This window comes from Delphinapterus leucas, chromosome 9 (assembly GCF_059928025.1).
Source record: "Delphinapterus leucas isolate spDelLeu-1000000601 "Yukka" chromosome 9, BTC_Dleu_Yukka2, whole genome shotgun sequence".
In the NCBI taxonomy this organism is placed as follows: Eukaryota; Metazoa; Chordata; class Mammalia; order Artiodactyla; family Monodontidae; genus Delphinapterus; species Delphinapterus leucas.
The window spans coordinates 22453739-22477506 of record NC_143137.1 but is presented as its reverse complement, the minus strand read 5'-3'; the positions used below and the strand labels follow the sequence as shown (position 1 = coordinate 22477506).

The 23768-nt window shown below is 40.9% G+C and overlaps 1 protein-coding gene and 1 long non-coding RNA gene across 5 annotated transcripts in view; one reads left to right on the top strand and one right to left on the bottom strand.

The window, feature by feature from the left end:
• UBE2H (ubiquitin conjugating enzyme E2 H) overlaps positions 1–16332 on the bottom strand; it is a 101388-nt gene extending 85056 nt beyond the window's left edge. For all 4 annotated transcript variants that reach the window (XM_089917401.1, XM_089917400.1, XM_022581207.3 and 1 more), the window contains exon 1: positions 16104–16332. In XM_089917401.1, the coding sequence (XP_089773527.1) occupies positions 16104–16156 (53 nt within the window). In that variant the 5' untranslated portion in view covers positions 16157–16332. The remainder of the gene's footprint in view (positions 1–16103) is intronic.
• A 62-nt stretch (positions 16333–16394) lies between these two features.
• On the top strand, positions 16395–22855 carry LOC149748359 (uncharacterized). The gene is made up of 4 exons (XR_016394285.1): positions 16395–17014; positions 17763–17900; positions 18012–18046; positions 18846–22855. It is a non-coding gene; the product is annotated as an uncharacterized LOC149748359 (long non-coding RNA).
• The last annotated feature ends 913 nt before the right edge of the window (positions 22856–23768 follow it).

The window sequence follows — 23768 nt, the reverse complement described above, 5'->3', positions numbered from 1 at the left end:
CTGGCTATTACATTTCCCCCATTATTCTGAGTAACTAAAAATAGACCGCATATAATTTTTATAGCAGGTGTGAACTGTTAAAGCATTTCTTAAATCTCCTTTCCTCACAGAGTATGGGTAAAAGGTAAAAATAAACACAAAATAAAGTAAGGTCCTCAATAAAATCCTATACAAACCAAGAAGTTCATAGTATCAAATATTAAGCTAGTAAAAGTCACCTTTAGAACCACTAATTTGTAAGGGGGAACTTGAGACACTTTACAAAGTACAAAATAGAGTACTAGTAAGCTAAATGATTTGATGAGTTTAAGGTATTCTATTTTACAAGTGAAGTAACAAAAGTTTCAGCTGTTTCTTTCCCCAATCCCCAATCTTAATAATTTCCTTTGATCTTAAATAAAACCAGCAATCAAGGAATCTTTAAAAAGAACTCCTCTGAAAATGGCATTTGATAAACTAAAGTATTAGCATTTAGGACAAGTTCAGAACACAAATACACGTCACATGTGGAAAAATGAACAGGGTATATGAAATGGCAAATGGCATTTGCACATAAAAGAACTGAAGTTCTTATCATATAAGGAAGATCTGCCTCTCTCCTGTGAGGTTTCCATATTGTTTCTATACAGAAACAAAGTTCAGTCTAAAACTGATCCAAGGACTTGGTGGAAACCTGTGGTATATTATTTACCAAAATTCATTTAACAGGTGTTTCCTGAACACCTACTTCATATGCAAAGATAAATACGTGCTAGAAGGGACAAAAGCATGAGAAACTCTCATAGGCTCCAGACCCATCACAAGGAGGACTTAACTCTGTGATCTCAGCACTTTCAACCAATCTCTGTAACTCAGGTTTCTTATTTACATAAAGTGAGTCGTAATATCTCAAAGCAAGGATTGTACCAGAATAAATGTGAAATATATTAGAATGAGAAGTAGCACATTACAGAACAAGTATAATGGGGTAAGAAAGGTAGAATTGACGACAGAATGGGGCAGCAGTATAAAATTCAGCTACTTGCTACTAAGAGTTTTTTTTTTTTTTTAAGTACAAAGGCTAATCTGGAAAAATGAGAAACCATTAAAAGAGTTATTAGCTCTGTTCACAAAAAAATGGCTCACCAAGGTGAATGGATAAACAAACTGTGGTACATCCAGACAATGGAGTATTATTCACCTCTAAAAAGAAATGAGCCAAAAAAAAAGACAGGAAGGAAATTTAAATGCAAATTACTAAGTGAAAGAAGCCAATCTGAAAAGGTCACAAACTGTATGATTCTGAAAAGGTAAAACTATGGAGACAGTAAAAAGATCAGTACTTGCCAGGGGGTGGGGTGAGGAGGAATGAATAGGTAGAGCACAGAGAATTTTTAGGGCAGTGAAAATACTCTGTATGATACCATAATGATGGATACATGTCATTACACATATGTCCAAACCCACAGATGTACAACACTAAGAGTGCACCCTAATGTGAACTGTGGACTCTGGGTGATAATGATGTGTCAGTGCAGGTTCATCAACTGTAACAGACACCCAACTCTGGTGGGGGATACCGATAACGGGGGAGGCTATTCATGAGTGCGGCTAGGGGATATAGGAAATCTTTGTAGTGGACCCTTCGATAGCTCAGCTGGTAGAGCGGCGGACTGTAGACCTGATACTATGTGGAAATCTTTGTACCTTTCCTTCAATTTTGCTGTGAACCTAAAACTGCTCTAAAAAAACAGTCTTAATTTTAAAAAAGCCATCCAGGGCACTCAAACTTAAGAAAGTGAGCAAAGGAAACAGGGGTACAAAAGAACCAGCTGAACATCTGCCCAGAGTCATAACGCCAGTAAGACGGCACTAAGTGCCACACTATTGACTCTTAGCACTGACATGACATCCAGGTGCTGGCATTATTTAAGGTCAAAGGTCTAAAAATGCACCACCAGGGTCACTAAACCAGTAAACAGCTGGTTACAAACACTTGACTCACATACCACACAAAAACCCAGGTGTCCCCATGAGTTGATAAATACTGAACTATTCATAAATTCTGAACTATTCTCAACAGTCTTAAAGAATATATTACTACTAGCAAGATAGTAATTCTTGCTACCTTGCTACCACAATTTCCTCACTATTTTCAAGGACTCCCCGAGACATAAATACTTTGGCTTAAGTTTTTAGCCTAGAAACCAAATGGGTTTGGCCAAATTTTAATCTCTCACTAATACTTTTTCAGAGGTCACTTACCCAATAACCTCAACTATAAATATACTCTGCTCAAGAAAACAATGTTTTATATATACTTTAAGACTTTCATCATATGAAAATCAGTTAGTGTTATCCCAGGGAGAAAGGAGAAAAAAATCAGCCAAAATAAAAACACACCAAAAACTGTCAAAGTAAACAAGTTTTCTCATTTAAAGGAGTAAGCTTCAATTGCTTAGAAAATTCTGAAGAAAAAGTGAAGTTCTACACAGTTAATCTTCCCATAATAATTGAATTTCTGGTTAATATCGCCAACTACAATTATGTCAAGGTTTTCACTGAAAATACAAATAGAACTGCAAAAAACAAACAAAAAACAACCAGATATCAAAATGGTGAAAAATATGCTCCTTTAAGATAGAATAAAACGTTTCTATGGGCCAAAATAATGACCCTTTGCTAAACTTCACAGCTAATAACATATTCTTCTAAGTCAACTATATAACTAGTTAAGAAGGTATACAGAATGTAATGGCATTTTATCACTACCCCATTCCCAAATTCTTTCTGATCTAAAACTCTTCAAGATGATAGAATTCCTTGAGTTATAAGGCTTTTAACTAATATTTTTGCAACTCATCCTAAGTTTATCTTCATTTTCACATGTTATTATAGATCTAAAAACAGCCAAATGCTGAAAGTTAAATTTGCATGCAAACTGCTAAATAAACAAACCCATCAAATCTGTGTGCTCCTAGACCACATCCTCATATTTTTACATCCCATTTTATTTCAAAAAAGGCAGTACCAATTTACACTTCATTCAAAATCAAGTGTAAGTTCTGTACAAAATCCATTAATAACTAAGATTAATGCACTATTACGTTATGATCAAAAGTCAAAAACAATTACTCCCTCCAGGAGGTGGAGCTTAACTGCTCTGGCCCCCTTGAGTGTCAGGTACACTTAGTGACTAGCTTCCAAAGAATAGAATACAGAAGGGAAAAATAGTAACTTTACAGTGGAGAAACTTGGCAAGTGCCACCTAAACCAAGTGGATCTAAGTTAACATCACCAGTAACGTCATGAGGACACAGGTACCCCCCCACACACACACCCGACTTGTGATAAGAAGAGTGCTTCACCTCTGCAGTACTCTTTCCAAAACCCACAATGAGTTTGGCTAAATTTTTTTTTGGCTGCGTTGGGTCTTCGTTGCTGCGCGCAGGCTTTTCTCTAGTTGCAGCGAGCAGGGGCTACTGTTCGTTGCGGTGCGCGGGCTTCTCACTGCGGTGGCTTCTCTTGTTGAGAAGCACAGGCTCTAGGTGCACAGGCTTCAGCAGCTGTGGCACGCAGGCTCAGTAGTTGTGGCTCACAGGCTCTAGAGCACAGGCTCAGTAGTTGTGGCCCACGGGCTTAGTTGCTCCGTGGCATGTGGGATCTTCCCGGACCAGGGCTCGAACCTGTGTCTCCTGCAGGCAGATTTGTAACCACTGCACTACCAGGGAAGTCTCTTGGCTAAATTTTAATACCTCACTATTATGAGGTCTAATCATGAGGGGAAAAAAAATCAGATAAACTGAAACTGAACACTCCAAAAAATACCCGACCAGTACTCCAAAACTGTCAATGTCATGCAAAACAAGGAAAGAGTGAGACACTGACACAGACTAGAGAAAGCTAAGGAGACATGACCACTAACTAATGTGTTATCCTACATGCAAGCCTGGAACAGAAAAAAAACACATTCATGGAAAAACTGGTGAAACCTGAACAAAGCCTGGAGTTTAGTTTATAGTAACATACCAATGTTGGTTTCTTAGTTTTGAAACACGTCTCAGTAATAAAAATAAGAGGGGTGACCAGAACTGGGTGGGGTACAAGAACTCTATCGTCTTTGCCACGTCTCTGTAAATCTAAAATTAAAAGTTTACCTAAAAAAAGTAAAAAGCTATCAAAATATTAAGGCAAAAACAGTAGAAAAAAGGCAGGGCAGCTTATATCCCAAGCCTTCTGTTATAAAAATCATCCCAACTTTTAAGAAACTAAGCATCTAAAGTACATGTTTGGCTGTCTTGAGACTAATAATTAAAATTACCATAACACAAAGCAAAACTGATCCACTAGAGACACTCAGTTTAAATATCAATAAAAATGTAGGCAACTAAATTTTCTTCAAAAGATATATTTTAAATATCTGGAGAGTATTAAAAGATATAAGGTATCTATAAGCACTATTATTTCCACTTCATGACTTTGCAGAATGCAAGATATTTTAATAATGCATTTGTGGCATTATAACAGAAATATCTCTATGTCAAAATTTAAAATATGATCTAGGGGGAAAAAAAGGACAAAGGTAAAAAATATTTAGATGCTTAAGTACCAAACTGTTTCAAACTCTGATGGGATCCTTCCCTGGTTCTGGGCATATTCTTTTACTCAATTATACTCACATTCCCTAACTTTACCTTTTAAAAACCAAAATATAATTTAGGTAATTAAATACATAAAATTTTGAAAGAACAGCATGCTGCCATTCTATCCTGATAAAAGCTTTCATAAATCAGGCACTTTTACAAGGCTTACTTTATTTAAAAATTATTGACAGGGCATATATAATTCAGACATCTCAAGAATACCAAATGCAATGCCATCTAATCTACTGTTGTAAAGAGATAACGTAACATTTATATTAAAACCTATTAAAGTCATTTTTATTTTTTCTTTATGACACATTCATAAATAGAATTAACTAAGGCATTAGGCTATATACTGCTTTTGTTCTATTTTTCACATAACAAATGTGATTACTAAGAAGTAAAACTGATTTTATAAGTCACAGATGAAAAGCAGACTCCTTATTTCAACTTTGGCTTCTATTTTTTCTATCAATAATGAAAACAAAGTTACCAGAGTTTACTCTCCTAATCTGAAGCAGTACAGCCAAGCATTAGTATTTCTCAAACTGTTACTTAAGGCCACAAACGATATTGCCTAAAAAGAATACAATTATTAATTTCAACTCAAGGAGCCCTTATATTCAGAAAGCAACCATTGCTTTATAATACTATTATCTGCATTCCAGGTTTTCTCCAAGTAGAAAAACATGCTAAAAATCTATGAAAGTGTAATACCTACTAAAATTTAACTTCAAATAATAAATTGTCATCAGAACTTCAACAGAGCTGACAAAACACTATAGGAATGACATTTAAGAAATAAACCAGCCAGAACTGACAGACTAAAGCCATTACGCTTTACCCAATTCTTTCAAATGAGTAAGAAGCCCTGATTTAAAAGCATAAATCATACACTAACTTTGGATTCTATAAAAAATAGGATTTCTAACTCTATTTTTCACTAAGCAAATAGAAAGATAAGACATGTATCTCTGTCAATTAAGATAATCTAGTTCAAAGGCTTGAGCATATATACCAGATCACCCCGCAAAATGGAGAGTAAGCACAAGTAGATGTGGTATTTCGTTAGTCATTCTTTGAATTACAAGATGCAAAGGGGGGGACTCCCTGGCCGTCCAGTGGTTGGGACTCCACGCTTCCACTGCAGAGGGCACGGGCTTGATCCCTGTTTGGGCAAATAAGGTCCTGCATGCCATGCAGTGCGGCCAAAAGAAAAGGAGGCAAAGGGGCTACAACTTAATCCCAGGAATAAGCTCCCATGGGGCAGGGGACTGCTCCTATCTACCTTGCCTGAAGAGCACAGGAGAATGCTGAGAGAGACCTCTAGATTTCCTACCTTGAAGACTTAAATACAGTCAGTTAGCAGCTCCTGAATCTCAGAAACACTGGCTAGACTGTATAAATTCAGCTTAGAAAAACATAATTCTTCGGAGGCAATGAGAGACAAGGGCCTTTAAAGTGTAAGAATGCAAGATTCAGGTGCCAAGTTCCATCATGTCTCACTTCACTGAACAGAGAGTTAAGACAAATCTAAGACATAGCCTATTCTTACATTCAGAGAATGGATACCAAAGTTGTAAGCTACTATACATTTTTAGCATAAGTAAGTTCAAGTTTGATATATAATTGCCAAATTGCACAAAGTGAAATAGGCCAAGTATAGTCTGATTTTCAAACTTCTAGGAAAAAGAACCGGACCTCACTACTACTTTTAATTAAGGAAACACTTTCTCTCCAACGGTTTATTTGTGTACTTTCCTGCCAGTAATTTTAACTCTCTTGTTTGATTTCTAGAAATTAGTCAAAGTATAAGCTAGGCACACTAATAGAAAAAAGACATACAGACTGAAATATATGAAAAGAAATTAGTCTTTATGAGCCACCAATATAGTCTTCCTGATACATAACTGTTAACATGTTACAAAACTCTTAGCTAAGTCTCAAAGGAAAAGCCACATTAATTACTCAAAGACAGATAGAATCTGGTACCTAATAACTATTCTAACCCAAGAGCCTGCAGAAAGAGAAAAGCAAGTTAAGTATTCACAAAAAGGTGAATGACTCAATATAGGTATACTCAAATATATGTCATTTGATAATCAAAGACAGCATTCAAGAGCAGCAATCCAGATAATGAGACTAAAGAACACACACACTACCAAATGTAAAACAGATAGCTAGTGGGAAGCAGCTGCATAGCACAGGGAGATCAGTCTGTGCTTTGTGACCACCTGGAGGGGTGGGATAGGGAGGGTGGGAGGAAGGCACAAGGGGGAGGGGATATGGGGATATATGTATACGTATAGCTGATTCACTTTGTTATACAGCACTGTAAAGCAATTATACTCCAATAAAGTTGTTAAAAAAAAAAAAAGAACACACTCAAAGGTGTACTTCCTCTCCTTCTTCCACTCATAAAACAAACCTGATTTAAAAGTACTTTGTTTTTGTTTTTTCTTAGTCTCTAAGGATACGAATGAATAGAAAGGCAAAATGCAGGGTTTTTTGTTTTTGTTTTTTCTTATTATCATCAAGATGGCAGCTCTGGTGAATTGAATGAATTAGTTGGCAAAATCAACAGATGCTAATAATGTCAAAATTGTGTTGCCAAGATCAGTAATTCTGTGATCAAATATACATTATGTTCTATATTTTAATATACTTACTTAAATATACTCTAAAGCAACATTGAGATCAGCGACCAAATTAAGATAAACAGTTAAAACTCCTCTTGTCAGAAAATGCCACAAGCATTTAAAATGCATTTCCCTCCTGTGTTCATCCATTTCAATGTAAATATAATTTGTAATAAAGATCCAAAATGTCCAAGAAATCATCATGGGATGATTTCATTGTAGGAGCCTTAGTTTGGATTAGTGAATTGACCAAGTACCAATTCCCAGCTGTGAGACTCTTAAGGTGACCATTTGTTAATGAAAAAAAGCCAATCCAGTTTCTTTCCTTTGGAGTGAAACAAAAAGTGTGATCTAGTTTCAAGCTTTGTTGCCAAGGAGACTTACTAATTTATTTACAGATTTAGATAAATAGATTAGCAAAAGGGTACTAAACATTCAGTAGTCTATAAGACCATAAAACAATATATCTAACTATATTACGCCTGGTGATCTCTTATGAACACAATTCTAACCTACTCAACGTTCTACAGATAGACACTACAATGGAAATGTTTACCCGAATTCTTGAATTAATCAACCTTTCAAAACTGTCTACACAGTAGAAAGTCAACTGATTAAAAGCAATATTCAAATAACCAAAGTTATACTGGACCATTTGAACAAAACAACTAAATCTATATTCACTAAGCTGAGTAGTAACCCAATTGCTTATGAAGTAACAAGAACCAGGCACACACTGTATCTAATTTTCTATTTATATTACATCAACTAAGATTTCATAATCCAAGAAACCTTGAAAAGTGTGCATGATAAAAACATAATACATGAAAAAAATACTTTGCCTAAGACTAAAAAGAAAATGCATAATTTACAACATTAATAACAATTTCACATGTAGGGAATATCTCTTACTTTGATACATAATGTCTCCATGAATCTGAACAAAAGACATAAAGATTCCATTCCCTGATCCCTAAATATGGTCCCTCCAAGTGCTACAGCCCAGGTACCTTTTGTGAACCCAAAGACAGACCCACCAGCCATGCCTGTCCTGATGATGACAAAATCCAGTCAAGCCTCTCCACTTCACATGGGTTTCCTACTCCTCCCTGACTTCACTGCAGGGCCAGGTCAAAAGATCAGTAGCACCTATTCAAACCACCTACCCAATGCCCTAGACACCTAAAATGCACCGGAAGGCGGAAAGGATCCTTCACCCCTCATGTGCACAGAACTGCCCTGTGGGGCTTTCCACAGGCTCTTGAGGATTTGGGTTCTGCCAGGCTTGGGCAGGTGCCCCCACAAGCACCCGTCTGCAAACAACCAGCCACCTTTCCCAAGCATCTGATGAGGTACAAGAAGAAACTTTAATAACCTTAGCACCCCCATAAAAGTATAACAATTCTTCTCATACCCCACCTGAGAATCACTAAAGTAACAACAGCCTCTCAAAAGTACACAGTGACTTCTCTGTGTTTTCAAAGACTTCTACATTGCACTTGAATTACACTTCGGCAATCTGGAAATAATACACTCTAATATATATATGCTCAGAGCACCATCCTCGTGTTTGAGGACTGAACCAAAGTCTACCCACCGAATAAACTGTCACTGACTCCAACATTAAACAGGTTGTCTTTCTTCTTGTTAGCCAAGCTAAAAATTCCAGTTGTCAGTAATAAGATGTTAACTTTTTAAGCAACATGCATGTAAACTCCTAACTTTTTAAGCAACATGCATGTAAACTCCTATATCTAAATTCCAATGTTTGTAATTTATAAGAATGTGACAGTAACAAGTTTTACAAAGCAATGTCTAATTTTTCATTATGGCAATGTCTAATAATTAACTTATAAAATAATTTACATAGGATGCCAAAAAGTAAAAAAGCAAAACAAAAAGCCCCACCATTTTGTTAAATATTAACTTTAAAAAAGATTCCAGGAAAACATATTAAGGGATGCCCTCTTAGAATCTGTTTCCAGTTCTGCCACTGAGTTGCTGTGGGTTCCTTTTACCTGAGTTTAGTCCATATGAAAATTGAAGATACTATTCAGACCTTAACAGAGTCCTATGTAAATATTTGTAAACTGCTGTAAATGTAACTGGAGGTGCTAAGTAAAACTAATGTTAAAAAATTCTTATCAATACTCTACAAAAAGCAAGAAAAGGGTACCATCAACAAAAAGTGTGCTTACCTTTCCACGAAAGTATAGTCTTACTAGCAAATGCAAAAATAAAAGTTATTTGTGACCATAATTCTTGAAGTACCACTTCAAAGGGCCACAAAACAAAAATATTTCACAATGAAAATTTAATTCAGTAATTTTGAATGGGGGAAATGGAAGAGCATCCACAAAACTAGCTTTGACAGTTAGGTTAGAAATCAGTGCTTAGGATCATACTATTTAATGGGATTCCTTTAAAACACACAATTGAAACAGGAATTCAATGTCACAACATAATTGTGCTTGAAATAGAGGCCATCATCAGTAAAAGTTAAATTCAAGCTACCTGTTAAAAAGTTAAACCTATACCTATCACATGATCCAGCTATTCCACTCCTATATATTTACCCAAAAGAAAAGAAAGCATATATCCACAGCCGCTTTATTTGTAATAGCCCCAAACAGAAAATAACCCAAATGTCCACAGAAGTGAATGTATAAACAAATCGTGGTACAGCCATACAATGAAATACTACTTAGCAGTAAAAAAGGAAAGAACTACATGGTAACAACATGGGTGGATCTAAAAAATTCACACAAAGGAAAGAATTCACACACAAAGAGTATATACTGTATGATTCCATTTATATAAAATTCTAGAAAATGCAAAATAATCTACAGTGACAAAAATCAGATCACTGATCTGATGGGGGCGGGTGTAGGGAAAGACTACCTAGGGGCAAGAGAAACTTCGGGAAAATGAATATGTTCACTATCTTGATTGTGGTGATAGGCTTCATGGGTGCTACTTATGTCAAAACTTACCAAATTATACTTCAATAAAAGACAAAAGCAAAAAAAAAAAAAAAAAAAAATCAAGTCACCAAAACTAATTCTGCAGCTCTTGCCAGTCAGATCTATCTGCTTATGAATGTATTATGTCTAACCTACCAACTCACAGTAGGCACTCTGAGAAGTACAAAAGTATCCCTAATTCAAAAATCACTATTATCACAAAAAAACATGAAAATTTAAATAGAGATCAGAACTCATCTTTCATCACCATGCCAGGCTGACTGCTTCAGTGTTGAAATGACCAACTAAAACACAACAGAACAAAGTGAGAGCCCACTGAGTGTGGGGCCCCAAGATTTTTAATTAAATATTTTAATTCAAAGGCTTACCTTCTTTGATCTAGAATCCCATTTCTGGGAAATAGAAATAATCCAAAAAGGCAAGAAAAGCCTTATGCACAAGATGTTAATTTCAATCTTATTTATCACAGAAAAATGGCAAAGAATTAAATCAATGGCACAGGCATGGAATGGCATATTACATGAGCTATTTATTAAATCTGATATTTTTAAATGGGAAAAATAGTTGCAAAAATATTAAGCAAAAACAGGGCACATACAGTATGATTAACAGGTTGACAATAATACATCCTGGGGGGAACCTATATTTGTAACTTATATTTTCCTCAATTATCTTACTACTTGTATAATCCAATTAAGTTTTTCATTAAAGTACTTTACTAAAATGTACACTGTAGGTCTACAGTTAAAAAGCTATTACACTGTAAGCACTTTTGCAGGTCTGAATTGCATGCCTAAAACTCCAATGATTCTTGGAACCATCAAATCCGGTAAGACTGAGTTAAGATACCAAATTATATATATAATTATATATACATTTAATATATAGATATAACATGCAGGTCAAGGTGCTGGGGAAACTGCACAATACTAGAAAACCAACAAATCCAGGTTCTTCTAAAACACACACACACAAACAGGGTAAGGGATTTTTATGGGTCACATCTGCAAAGATTGTTTTCCCCTAAAAGCTGAATTTTTAGGCTTGTGTGTAATTTACTAGAACTGTACTGCAGGAATCAGATGTTCTGAACCTGTGAACGCTTACTCATGTAGGTTCCTGCTTAACCAAAATAAGTACCAGTATGTTATATTTGTCACCAAAATCTAGGCAGAGAAGACAAATTCAGAACACTGGGAGTTGCCAAAGCTTTAACTTTTAGCTTGAAGACCATAAAACTGTTCTACCTTCCATCTCATCATCTCAGTAAAACAGAGACCACAGGAAATAAAAGGCAAACCACAGGTTCCCAATTGACACTGGAGCTAGTTAAAAGATAACAGAACAGTCTACACTTTGAGCACAAATTAAAGAGCAACAAAGACTACTAATTTAGGGATAGTTACTAATCTACTGATTAACAGCAAAATACCAAAGCTGAAGTCAAAAGACAAATGGCTACACTTTTTAATGTTTGTTTTTGTTTCAGTTTTTAACATCAATCTTTTAAATAACAGAAATATAGATCCCCATACATCCCATCAACATAAAAGTCACTTTAAACTTTCTATTTCTTGAAGTCAATTCTGAAAGTAAATACAAGTTATTCAAAAGGCAAGGTGATACATACAGTGCTCACCTGCTATAAACACAGTCTGTACTCTGATTTCTTCAAAAATTGTTTAACTAGTTACATAAACACACACCAAATTTTTCACTACTAAACCCCCAGCATCTAGCCCCAAGCCTGGCACAAAGAGGGCACGGAAACGTCTGAGGGGATGAACTTACTACTGAAAGCTTCTGAAACCCTAAGGCAGACAACCAGCATTCTGTAAGATTCACTAACGCTGTTAATGAATTTAGTATAAGACACTGCCCTTTCCTGACCATTACTCTTAAAGCTTTTGTAGGGGAAGCTTACATTTCTACCATACTTTTGAATCCCTCCAGGAGTCAGTTAAATAAATTTAAATTGGTAGCCATCCAGGTTTAAGTTACCACACTCCCTCTGAAAAAGGGACTCTTTGAAAACTCTTGGTATTATAAAAATAAGTTCCAATATCTCACACCAATAACAAATACAGTGTATGCCAAGTCCCCACTACTATCAGATCCACTTTTCTGATTTAACCTTGAACATTTCTTGTACTCTAACAGGTCAGGTTTTCCTCTCCTCTTTTTACCCCTTGAAAACACACTTGATCCTGTAACACCACTCACAAGGCCTCCCCAGCCCCTGCTTCTTTTGTATATAAACACACTCTGGTCACACACTCCATCAGCTGTTTGGTAGCTCCGCCCCTCCTCCTTTTCCGGGTAGTAACAGAGCAGCCAATGAGCTGTGAGGAGCTGTGCCTGCGGCCTTTTGCCTGCATACGCTTTTCCAAAACAAGCAGCTCCAGCCTTCAGCAGGGGCCACTGGTTCACAGATAAAAGGATCACCAGGCTGTGCAACAGGGTGAGACGAGTAACCCCCACCAACAAGGAAACCCGTGTAATCTGAGCTGTTTGTTCCTCCACCCCGGAGAACTTAAACCGATATTCCTTTAGGGCAAATCACGCTTTAAGGTCACCAGAGTCCCAGTTCTCAGACAATCTAAATAATCAGCCGGGTTCTAGATGGAAACCCCAAAGCTTGCCAGGGTGGGAACAGCACAGTTATCACCAATCTACCTCACTCTGCAAACAAATGGCAACACTATTCAACCACCATTCCACAGGATTTGGGCTCACTGCAAGTTTCTTGATTGGGACACATTCCTGCAGGGCCCAAGTCATGTACATCAGTTTGAGGTTTGCACAACCCTCAGCAAAGGATCAGAAGAGAAACAATGAATGAGTCAGAGTTTCAGAACATATTCGCCCAGCAGATTATTAAGTGCATCGGTGCAAAACACTCCCTCCCTCCATAACTTGGAAGTCAGCTCTCCTCCTACCAACCCGTCACAAAAGAAATATCACCGACTCCAAACAACAACCAGAGACCAAAAGAACCTAACGAGGTGGTGGAAGGCGGTGGCCAATTAGTTACACATCCTCTTTTCTCCCTACCCCCCACACCACTACTTTCCTACTATACAGGTTCCCTGCCAGGCTGTAAATCGTGGTGGCATAATTACACTCAGGAGACATCCAAAAATGGGCTGAAACAGGAGACTGCAAGGAAACCTGCTATCAGCCTCCACACCAAAGAAATCAAGGGGCACTGAGGGGCAAAAAGCAAGTACATTCCTTCAGACCTTTCCTACTTCCTCTACACCTTCCTTCATTTTCAACCCTCAGCCCTTTCACACCATTGTATTCATTTTAGTAGTGTGTTGCTTAAATTCTGTGGTAAGTGTACCTTGCTCAAAAATTGTTGTCTCCATTTGGGCCTACTAATGTGAATTCAACAGAGAAAGGAGGCCAGAAAATCTCTCACGCCCACGAACACATGCACACACAAAAGGAAATACAAAAAATTGAACTTAGACAAGAAAATAACAAACACGAAACAAAGATAACCCCTGGCTTTTAAATCCCGAGACTGCTGCCCTCCTACCTCAGACATCTATGATTTTAAAGCGCCTCTGCTTTCTTTTGTCAGAAAGGAGGAAGGTGGGGAAAGCACAGAAGGCCAATGCATCTATGCCTTTCTTCATCTTCTACTAAAAATAAGCTATGAAATAAGCCACTTAGGGAAAGAAAAAAAAGAGAGACACCCTGCTGTTCTTTGTCTGTTTTCCTCTCCCTCTCCACCCCCCCCACCCCGACTCCTAAATACGGTAATCATTCTAGATGCCTCAACTACAAAATGAACAAAAGGCACTGTATGGAAAAGGCATCAGGTCAAGTTAGGCCTCACCCTTTATCCTCAGTCTTCTAAAAAATATATAGGTCTACAATTTGAGAACCTGACATTGATCAAAGACAGCTGGAATTCTCTCTCCCAGCCCCATCCCAATTAAACATTAGATAGAAATTTGCATTAGGTGTGACAGCAAGTCTCAATTCAAGATAAAAATAACTCAGATTCTGCCACCATGTCATTTCCTAGTTTCTAAACAAAAATAAAACCCGATATTGCTTTGTGTAAACTATACACACAGCCATAGTTACAAGTTATCCTGCCACCTTATGAAAAGCCAACGTTACTGGTATCATTCACACATTGACAAAACTCAATCACAGCCACGAACAGCTCATAAAGAGTCAATTTCACTTGTGCCTAGACATATATTTGGTACATAATATATACTTTATTACTTGCTCCTCTCTCTAATCCCCACTCCCACCTCCCCAAAATTCTCAACTTCAAACCCTAAAACTTAGAAGTTCATCTACTGTTCCTAATTTCTAATCAAGTTTTGCTGAGTGAGGAGAAAAACACCTTATTCCTGAAAAGATTATGGTGGGGGAAAAAAAAAAAAATCACTTGCCCAGGCAACTTCCCTCCCATCCCCCACTTCCAAACCAAATGCAAAATCTACTTTTTAAAAACTTCAGCAAATTCCATAACTGAGTATCTAACAATAATCACTGATCTCTACAAACAGGTAAAACATCCAATCAAAAACAGCAACAATAAAAGGAATAACGAAGGAATTCACCTGAAGAATCTAGCCAAACAACTTGAGTTATATAAACAAAACCCTGCAACAGGGGGAAATGGTGGGGGGATGGGGGTGAGGGAGAGACAGAAGCAGGAGACAGGACTTTTTAACTGCGTTTCACACACTACCACTCCCCACCCCCGGGTCCCCCTCTCCCCGGGGATTAGTTGTTCAGAACACTGGGCTCATTTCCTCTCTCCCCCCACTCTCTAAATTACCCCTCCAAAAATGTCTCGATTTGTCACAGGAACCTTCGCGAATTTCTCAAGCTGGTCATGAAATAATCAGCCTGGACTCCAACCAAAACCACTGCCTGAAGGACTCTTATCAGTTATAGCTTTCCCACTGCTACCTTCAAAGTACATAAAGTTGGGGAGGGGGGGCGGGGGAGGAGTAGAAAAATAGAGGGTGTCACTTGGCAAGATCAGGGCAATTATTCCCCAAGAACCTTATTCTCATATGAAGAGTTTGCTTAAGTGGCTAGTACAGGGGCTATTTGGTCAAGGAGATCCTCTTTCTCTCCTTCCCCCTCAGCTGTCATAGCCACAATATGGAGGGTGGCTTGCTGGAGGGACTGGGGGTCCTCACCATATACAACTATGGGTGGGATAGGCTTTGTCGGTAGGAAGAAAAACAGTGGGGTTCTTCTAAGGACCAGAAAGCTTAATAGGGGTCTCTGGTTTAAAACATTCAGAGCTCTTTATTACAAGAGGGGGCACTGAGCAGACTACTCTCTTCCTAATATAGAAAGGAATTAGGGATAAAGGAGGTCACTTGAGTTACCCCAGTTCAAGAAGCATTGTGAGTGGAGGCAGTGGAGGCATCTCAAGAAAAGGAGAAAGGGAATTCTTCGCTCTCGGGAATTTCTACCTCGAGTCCCTAAATCCAGAGCAAGCAAACAGGAAAAAGAAGGTGGGCTCGGTGGTGAAGAGAGGCGGCTGGTCCTGGGGGGTTGGGGGGGGGAAAGGCCTACTTGGGAGTCCAAACGTCGTGAAGAAAAGTCACGGGCACTGGGGGTGAGGAAAGAGCGTGGAACAACGCACATTTCGGGGTGCTGCAGATAAAGGGGGAGCTGAGAAGGCTCTCGGCTCCTGGGAGGTGCCAAGGAGCCTCCGTAGGCACTAGGGGGAGGGAGATGGGGGAGGGAGCCTCGGACAGTGGCCTGGAGTGCCCCTGGGCCCCTGCTTAGGTTTCAGGGGGTGCCCTGGGCATCCCCAAACCGCCCCCCACATACAGCCCGAATTCCCAGTCCACGAAGGATACAGCTTGACCACGTCCGTGTCCATCCGCCTCTTTCCCGGACTAGGGGATGACATGGTTTCGCCGCTGCCTCCCCGTCGCCTGCGCCGCCGCCGCCTCTCTCCCTTCCTCGGCCCGTCTGTCACGGGCCCCGGGCCCCGGCTCTGAGGAGCCCGCGGCCGCGCCGGCTCCTCGGTGGAGGTGGCAACACCCCCGCGGTCCTGTCCGGTCCCGTCAGCCGCCGCCGCCGCCGCCGCCCCCCGCACGGGGGAACACCGGGCACCGTCCGGCCGAGTGGGGGTGGGGACCCCGCGGCGCCCGGCTCGGGCTGCCCCTCTTTGGCTGTGAGTCTCCGCTTCCCGGCCCCGGCGCTCCTCTGCGCCGCGCGACTCTCCCTCCTGCCTGCGCTAGCTCACTCGCCTGCTCGCCCGCTCACCCTCTCGCCGGCTCCCTAGCAGCCCCCACGACAAGCGGACGACTCCAGCTCAGTCGGCCTCTCTACCCCAGCCTCGCTCTGGGCGCCTTGACGTCACCTCTGTGACGTCATCGGAGGGGGCGGACCCAGCTGTCGAAAGGGGTGGGCCGCCGCGGCCGTAGCGTGGGCTTTCTCGAGGGATTCTGGGAGTTGTAGTTCCTCTTTCTCCTGCCCTCCCAGCTCTCTGCCCCCGCCCCCAACTCCCCCACTCATTTAATAGCTCAACTGCCAGTGTTGTTATCATCATCATAAACGATAATGGTTAAAGAATGGAAGTATTATTATATTCATGTGTTTTAGGGTAGGAGATTCTGATTCAGAAGGTCTGGGGTGGGCCTTGGACATCCAAGTCTTTAACAAGCTCCCCAGATGATTCTGATGCAGGCCAAAGTTTGAGAACAACTGCTGGAAGATTCCAGTAGGCATCAGCACTTTCAAAACACCTGCCTGACCGCTCCAGGTGGGTCCTGTGCTTCCATAATGTCCTATGAAAATAAGGACGTTTCCTCCCCACCTGAGACCAAGGTAGCAAACTTAAAGGATCTGAAGCTATTTTTTCCAGAACAGAAAGAGCTGGTCAAGGATGGGACACTTGAGAAAGAAGGGCATAGGGTGGATATAGAGATTTTCCCGTGATGCTTTAATCTTCACAGATGTTATGATGCTGTGGTCTAAGTACTAAGCAAAAATCATCAGAGGAGTGTTTAGAGAGACTTGTTCTGGACCACACTGGGGAAGGTGAGGCTGCTCTATTTAAGAATGCCATGGTGATTTAGCCTCTGAGCAGTCATTGAAAAGGAATCACCCTTCCTAGTAAGTATCTTAGCCCTGGGTTACTTAGGACAAACCTGCCCCTCCCCAGCTCTTAATTATGCCTCAGTTAATTGCTTATATCCTCCCAAGCCTCAGTTTTCTCATCTGTAAAATGTGGCTTATAATGCCCTACCCACTCGAGTGGGTTGATGGAATAAATGGAAAAGATGAATGTGAAAGCCCCTTGTAAACTATAAATTGCTTTTTATGAAGACAACGTGAAGTGTTGATTACAAGGTGTGATGATATTACTGATGGTATTATTAATATTAATCCCCCATTTGCCCCACCCCTTATACACTGTATGTCATTTAAGAAGAGCATTCACTTTTTTGGGGGAGGGTATTTGTAATTTAATTTTTTTTTTTTTTTTGGCTGCGCCACACGACATGCAGGATCTCAGTTCCCCCAACCAGTTATCGAACCTGTGCCCCCTGCAGTGGAAGCGCAGAGTCCTAACCACTGGACCACCAGGGAATTCCCATTTTTGGTATTTTTTTAAAGACATCACAGTGTCGATCTTTGTGGTGAAGGTATGTTCACATTTTTACCAGACACTTTTCCCTCTGGGCATTTCGACGTCTGCTCCTTCATAAATCCACCTCCCTTATTCTGACTTCCTCCCCCTTTCCTCCTCTTTCCAGAGCTTCAGAGGACTCCTGAACCTGCCCTTGACCAGGTAGGTTCAAAAAGTGGCTCCAAAGTGGCGCCAAATGACAGTCTTGGTTTGACTTATTTTTTGCTTATGGACCTGGAGCTTCCCTTGAGCGGAGTCAGTTTGTGCTCACCTTTCCCCCCAGTGTCTCAGCCACTCAGTATGTCAATAATTTGCTCTAAAACAACACCGGGACCTGGGAGTGTCTGTTTATATGTGTGCACACAAGGCAGTACCCTGGAATGAGCCATGTTCTTCCTTATCGGGGACAACCAGGGGCGCTGTGAGGGAACAGCTGTCCAGCCTTGCCTGACACGTCAGTGTTGCAATCTGGGAAATGTATTCGGGCCTGTTTATCTCTCCCCAGGGCAGGGCCAAGCTTGACCAATGGAGCCTCTGATCTCAGGAGCAGCTTCTCAAAGGCAAGAAAACAAGTTTGCAGAGAATATATTGCTTTGAGCAAGGCACTAAGAGGGAGTAAGACGAAACCCATCATTCGGTGGAGTGAGTCGAAGAGCCCAGCCCAGAAGCTGCTCTATCTCTGAAAGGTCCCTATTAACCCAATGGCTCTAAAACTAAAGTGAATTTATCAGTAACCCCGCCAAATGTGAAAGTCCCCCAAATAAGGCTTCCTGATTCCATTTGACCATTTCTGTTGAGAAATAGGTTCATTTTAAATCCGGAGCTCTTGGTATCTGAGATCACAGGTCCAGACCCCTCAAGAAGGCAATAATATCAGCAGTTTCCTTGCTGCCAAGAAATAAAAGCTTAAAACTCATTTCAAGTCATCTCCATGTAACCCTGTTATAATTTTTCCCCATAGAAGCAGTCAGTGGGGCGCAAGAACAGCCAGCAGCAGAAAGGATGGAAAGATTGTACAGAAAGGATGGAAAGATTGTATCTCCTTCACTGCTATCATTCCCATGGGATTCTTTGCTTGCTCCCTCTGGCAGCTGGCCCCCTGGGGAAGCACCAACCTCCCCCAAACAAGTGTGATTCAATGAGAGTGTGGAACTTGGAGACAGATGCCCCCTCATAGTCCCAGATCTGCTACCTGTTATTGTTGTAACTTGGGCAAGTAACCTAACCTTTGTGTCCCAGTTTACTCATCTGTAAAATGGGATGATAGCACCTACATTACCCTTGCTTAGATCAAATAGGAGAAGAGATGTTGCAATTTCTAAAGATCTAGTCATGGATAAGATATTATCATGTCCCCCTTACACACGTGCACGCACACACACACACATACCCTAATGCCAAGGCTCAAGGAGAGAGCAAGGCTGGGGAAATTTTTCACACCTACATTATTCGTCGGGGCCAGCACCCCTGTTTGGAACCCTTGTTTTGCCAGTCGTGGCTTCCTGCTTCCTCATTTCCGTGATCTGGAAATGCTAGAGGCTCCAGGCTCAGTCTCCAGGCCTCTGTTCTTCTTTATCTACATTTAATTCCTAAGTGATCTCATCCAGTCTCAGAGCTTTAACTGCCCTCTATGCTCTGACTCCCTAATATACATTGCTGACTGGGGCCTTGCTCCTGAACTCCAGACACGTATATACAGCTGACTATTCAACATCTTCTCGTGACCAAAAATAAACTTCTGATAATCTCCCCACCTCTTCCTCACATAGTTTTCCCCTTCTCAGTAAATGGCCACTATTAAGTTAGAATATATGAAATAACCTTTTTTTTTTTTTTTTAAGGTCAAGAACAGTCAAGTATCAGCAACATCATTTGGTTCAACCAAATACATCCTTCCAGCTGCTCAGGCCAAAGGCCTTAGACTTTACAATCCTTGACCCGTCTTTCTAATTCTGTACCTTGAATCTATCAGGAAATCCTGTTGGCTCTACTATCAAATATATCCACAATCTTTTCCGCACCACCTCTACTAAGCCATTATCGTTACTATATACAATCACTTTCCAACAGGCCTCCTCTCTTTAATCCCTGAATTCACTCAGATAGAAACCGGTGATCCTTTTAAACCATAAATCAGATCCCCACTATTCAAAACTCTCTAAGGACTTCCCATTTCACTCTATGTTAAAGCCAAAGTCATTGCGGGCTTCCCAGGCCCTATAGGAGCTGCCCCTACCCTCTTCCCTGACTCACAGCTTTCTAGCCACACTGGCCTTCTAGCTGTTCCTCAGATATACCAAGTATGCTCCTGCCCCAGGGCCTTTGTACTTGCCACTCAGTCTGAAACATTCTTCACTTAGATTAAAAACATGGCTTCCTCCCTTCTCTCTTTTAGGTCTTTGCAGAGATGTCACCTTCTCTGTAGAGCCTTCTCTGGGCACCCGATTTAAAATTGAAATCCCAGGGACTTCCCTGGTGGTCTAATGGGTAAGACTCCGCACTCCCAATGCACGGGGACTGGGTTCGATCCCTGGTCGGGGAGCTAGATCCCACACGCATGCCACAACTAAGAGTCCGCATGCCGCGACTAAAAGATCCCGCATGCCGTAACGAAGACCCAGCGCAGCCAAAATAAATAAAATAAATAATAAATAAATAAATATTTTTTAAAAATTGCAGTCCCGGCTCCACTGCAGTGCCTCCTCTTCCCCTCCCCTGTTTTGCTTTTCTCCCTAAGACTTATCACAATCTCATATATTACATGCTGTATATTACTTAGCTATGTTTGTCTTCTCCCTTCACCAGAATGTAAACACTATGAAGGCAGAGGTTTTGTCTGTTTCATTCACTGCAATACATCCAATGCCTAGAACTGCACGTGGTACACAGTAAATGCTCAAATACCATACAACTAAAAGGAAGAAAGGACGACTCTAGCTGAAAAGGCAACAAAAGATAAACAGCTTAAAGCAGTACTTTGGATGCTCAGAAAGTTAACCCACATGAAAACCTTAATTTGTTGACACTGATGAACTTATTTTGAAGGCCCAACCCCAATTCCAGCTCCTCCATGACCACAAAGACTTCCAGGCTATTCTAAACCAAACTAATGTTCCTCTGGAAAGGAAAAGCCTGTGCCTCCCCTCCAGAGTTCCCTGTCTCAGCAAATGGCGCCACCATTTGGCCAGATGCTCAGACTGTCCTTGGAGTCTCTTTTGACTGTTTTTTCCCCTCATTCCGACACCCAGTCCATCAACAAACTCCATGAGAACTCCCCTTCTGGGACATATTTGCCAAAACTAAGCCCTTCTCCCTGTGCCATCACCTAATCTGTGACGCCACACTCTCTGCAATAAATCCTATTTATCAGCCTCTCTGTTTCCACTCTTGTCCACTATGACCCCCACCCTCACCTCACAGCCTATTCTCCACCCAGGAACCAGAGAGATGTTTTAAAATATAATTTGACCCAAGTAACTCTCCACTCATGGTCCTTTAGTAGGTCATCCTTAAACTAAAATCTTAGTTCTATGATGCTGTGTTATCTGGATTTAGGCTACCTTTTCAACCTCATCTCCTGCCTCCCTCACATCCCCTCAGCCTCTCTCAGTGCTTGTGTCCAGGGATACACCAAGCCCGTTTCCACTTCAGGGCCCCTGAGATGGCTGTTCCCTCTTCCTGGAATGCCCTTCCCCTGGGTCCTCATGGCCAACTCCCTCCTTCCTGCATTTATTCAAATGTCCTGCCTTCAGAGGCCTTCCCCGACTACCTTGTTTTAAAAGATACACCACTTACTTTTATGTCCTTACCTTGCTTTGTAATTTTTTTAGATTTTTATTTTGGAAATGTTCAAATATGCTGAAAATTTGAGAAAATAGTACAATGACCACCCAAATACCCACCATCCAGATTTAACAACTGTTAACATTTTGCCATATTTGTTTTACTCGCATGTAGTCAAGTGTGTACCTTTTTTTTTTTTTTGCTAAATTTTTGAGAATAACCTTCAGACACCATGACACTTCAACCCTACATACTTCTTCAGCATGCATACCCTGCAAATCGGGACATTTTCCTTTATAACCATATCATTAGCACACATATGAAAATGAGCAATGATTCCCTAATGTCATCTAATTTCCAGTCCACAATCAGATGTTTTTAACTGTCCCCTCTACGGCTTTTTTTTTTGAGCCAGAATCCACTGAAGATTCACCTAATGTATTTTGATTTTATATCTCTTTAGTCAGAGGACAGTTGGGGAATTATATTTATAGTTCTTTGGGTCTCGGCCCTCCTACATCCTTTCCCTCACCCCTACACCTATCACTGTGCTATATACACAAGAGGCAGTTAATAAATAATTGATAAGGACTAACTGGAAAGTCCTACTCCTCCATATAAAAACTTGTACACGAACGTTTATAAGCACCATTATTCATGATGCCAAGTGGAAACAACCCAAATGTCCATCAACTGATGAATGGATACATAAAATGTGGTGTAACCGTACAGTGAGATATTATTTAGCAGTGAAGAGAAATGAAATATTGATTCACCCTGGATGAACCTTGAAAATATTATGCAAAGAGAAATAAGCCAGTCACAAAAGACCACATTGTATGATTTCTTTTATGTCAAATGTGCAGAATAGAACTATGTATAGAGACAGAAAGTAAATCGGTAGTTGTCTAGGGCTGGGGGAATAGGCAGAGTGGGGGGCGGGGTTACCACTAAGGGGCACAGGTGTCTTTTCAAGGTGATGAAAATGTTCTAAAATTGTGGTGATGGTTGCACAACTCTGTGGATATACTAAAAAACATTGAATTGTGCACTTAGAGTGGATTGTATCGTATATGAATTATAGCTCAATAAAGGTATTATTAAAAAAAAAGTCCTACTCTTCCTTGTTGCTCCGAGTCACGGCAGGAACAACTGTTGACCAAACATCCTCTTCCCTCCTCTCCCATCTTTTCGCACCCTCTGTTCTCTCCTCTCCTTGAAGAGCCACAACTTTTCTTTTCACTAAATGTCTTACTTTACCCTCTCTGGGGCAGACACCCCATTTTGCCCCAACAAATGTGGGGCTAGCCCTTTCCTCCAGCTTGTGGGGCTGCAGCACGTCCAGGTCCCCTTCAAGGGCAGACGCAGCTGCCCATCTGAGGCCACCTGCTGGAGTCACAGGCAGGCTTGCCAGGGCCCATGTGTACCCAGCACTTCTATTTCATGTGTGTCACGTGGTTGGAGTGGCTACTTGTTTCTGGTGCAGATTCCCTACTGCCCTGTGTGGGTAGGAGCTGTCTTATTCCTCTTTGTATTTTCTGTGCCTAAAACAGACATTTGCTCTTAAAAAAGGCAGAATGTGTGGAGTCAAGGCTTCCACACTAAGCGCCCCGATCTGGCTCTCTGGGAAGGGAGGGAGAGGCTCTGGCCCTAAGGCAGATGGCCTCAAAATCTGGGGTTCTTAATTCCAATCCCAGCTCTCATGGGGCACCTGGGGAACTCATCAGCTCGCCCCCAATAGACTGTGGGGAAAACTGCCTAATACCAGGAAGGTTACACATGGGATACCTTACATTGAGTCAGGACCTTAAAGAATTTTTGGTTAAGTCTGAAAAGACAGCCATTTTTTTCTTATTCCTCTCAATGCCTGCCAGGTCTCTTTTGCTATGCAGGGGGAGAAATGAAGAAGTTGCATTAGAGGAAAGTGAGGTGTATGAATTTGCTTAGTTGAGCAAAGAAAAAGAAAAAAGTGAGCAAATGGGACTCCTGTTCCCTTTTCCTTTCTAAATATCCCTCCTCTGACTTTCTCCCAATGTCTCAGGAAGCAGTTTGGTTTTCCCTAGGGCGCTCTGGCTGCCTTGGCCTTACTCCAGTGGTCAAA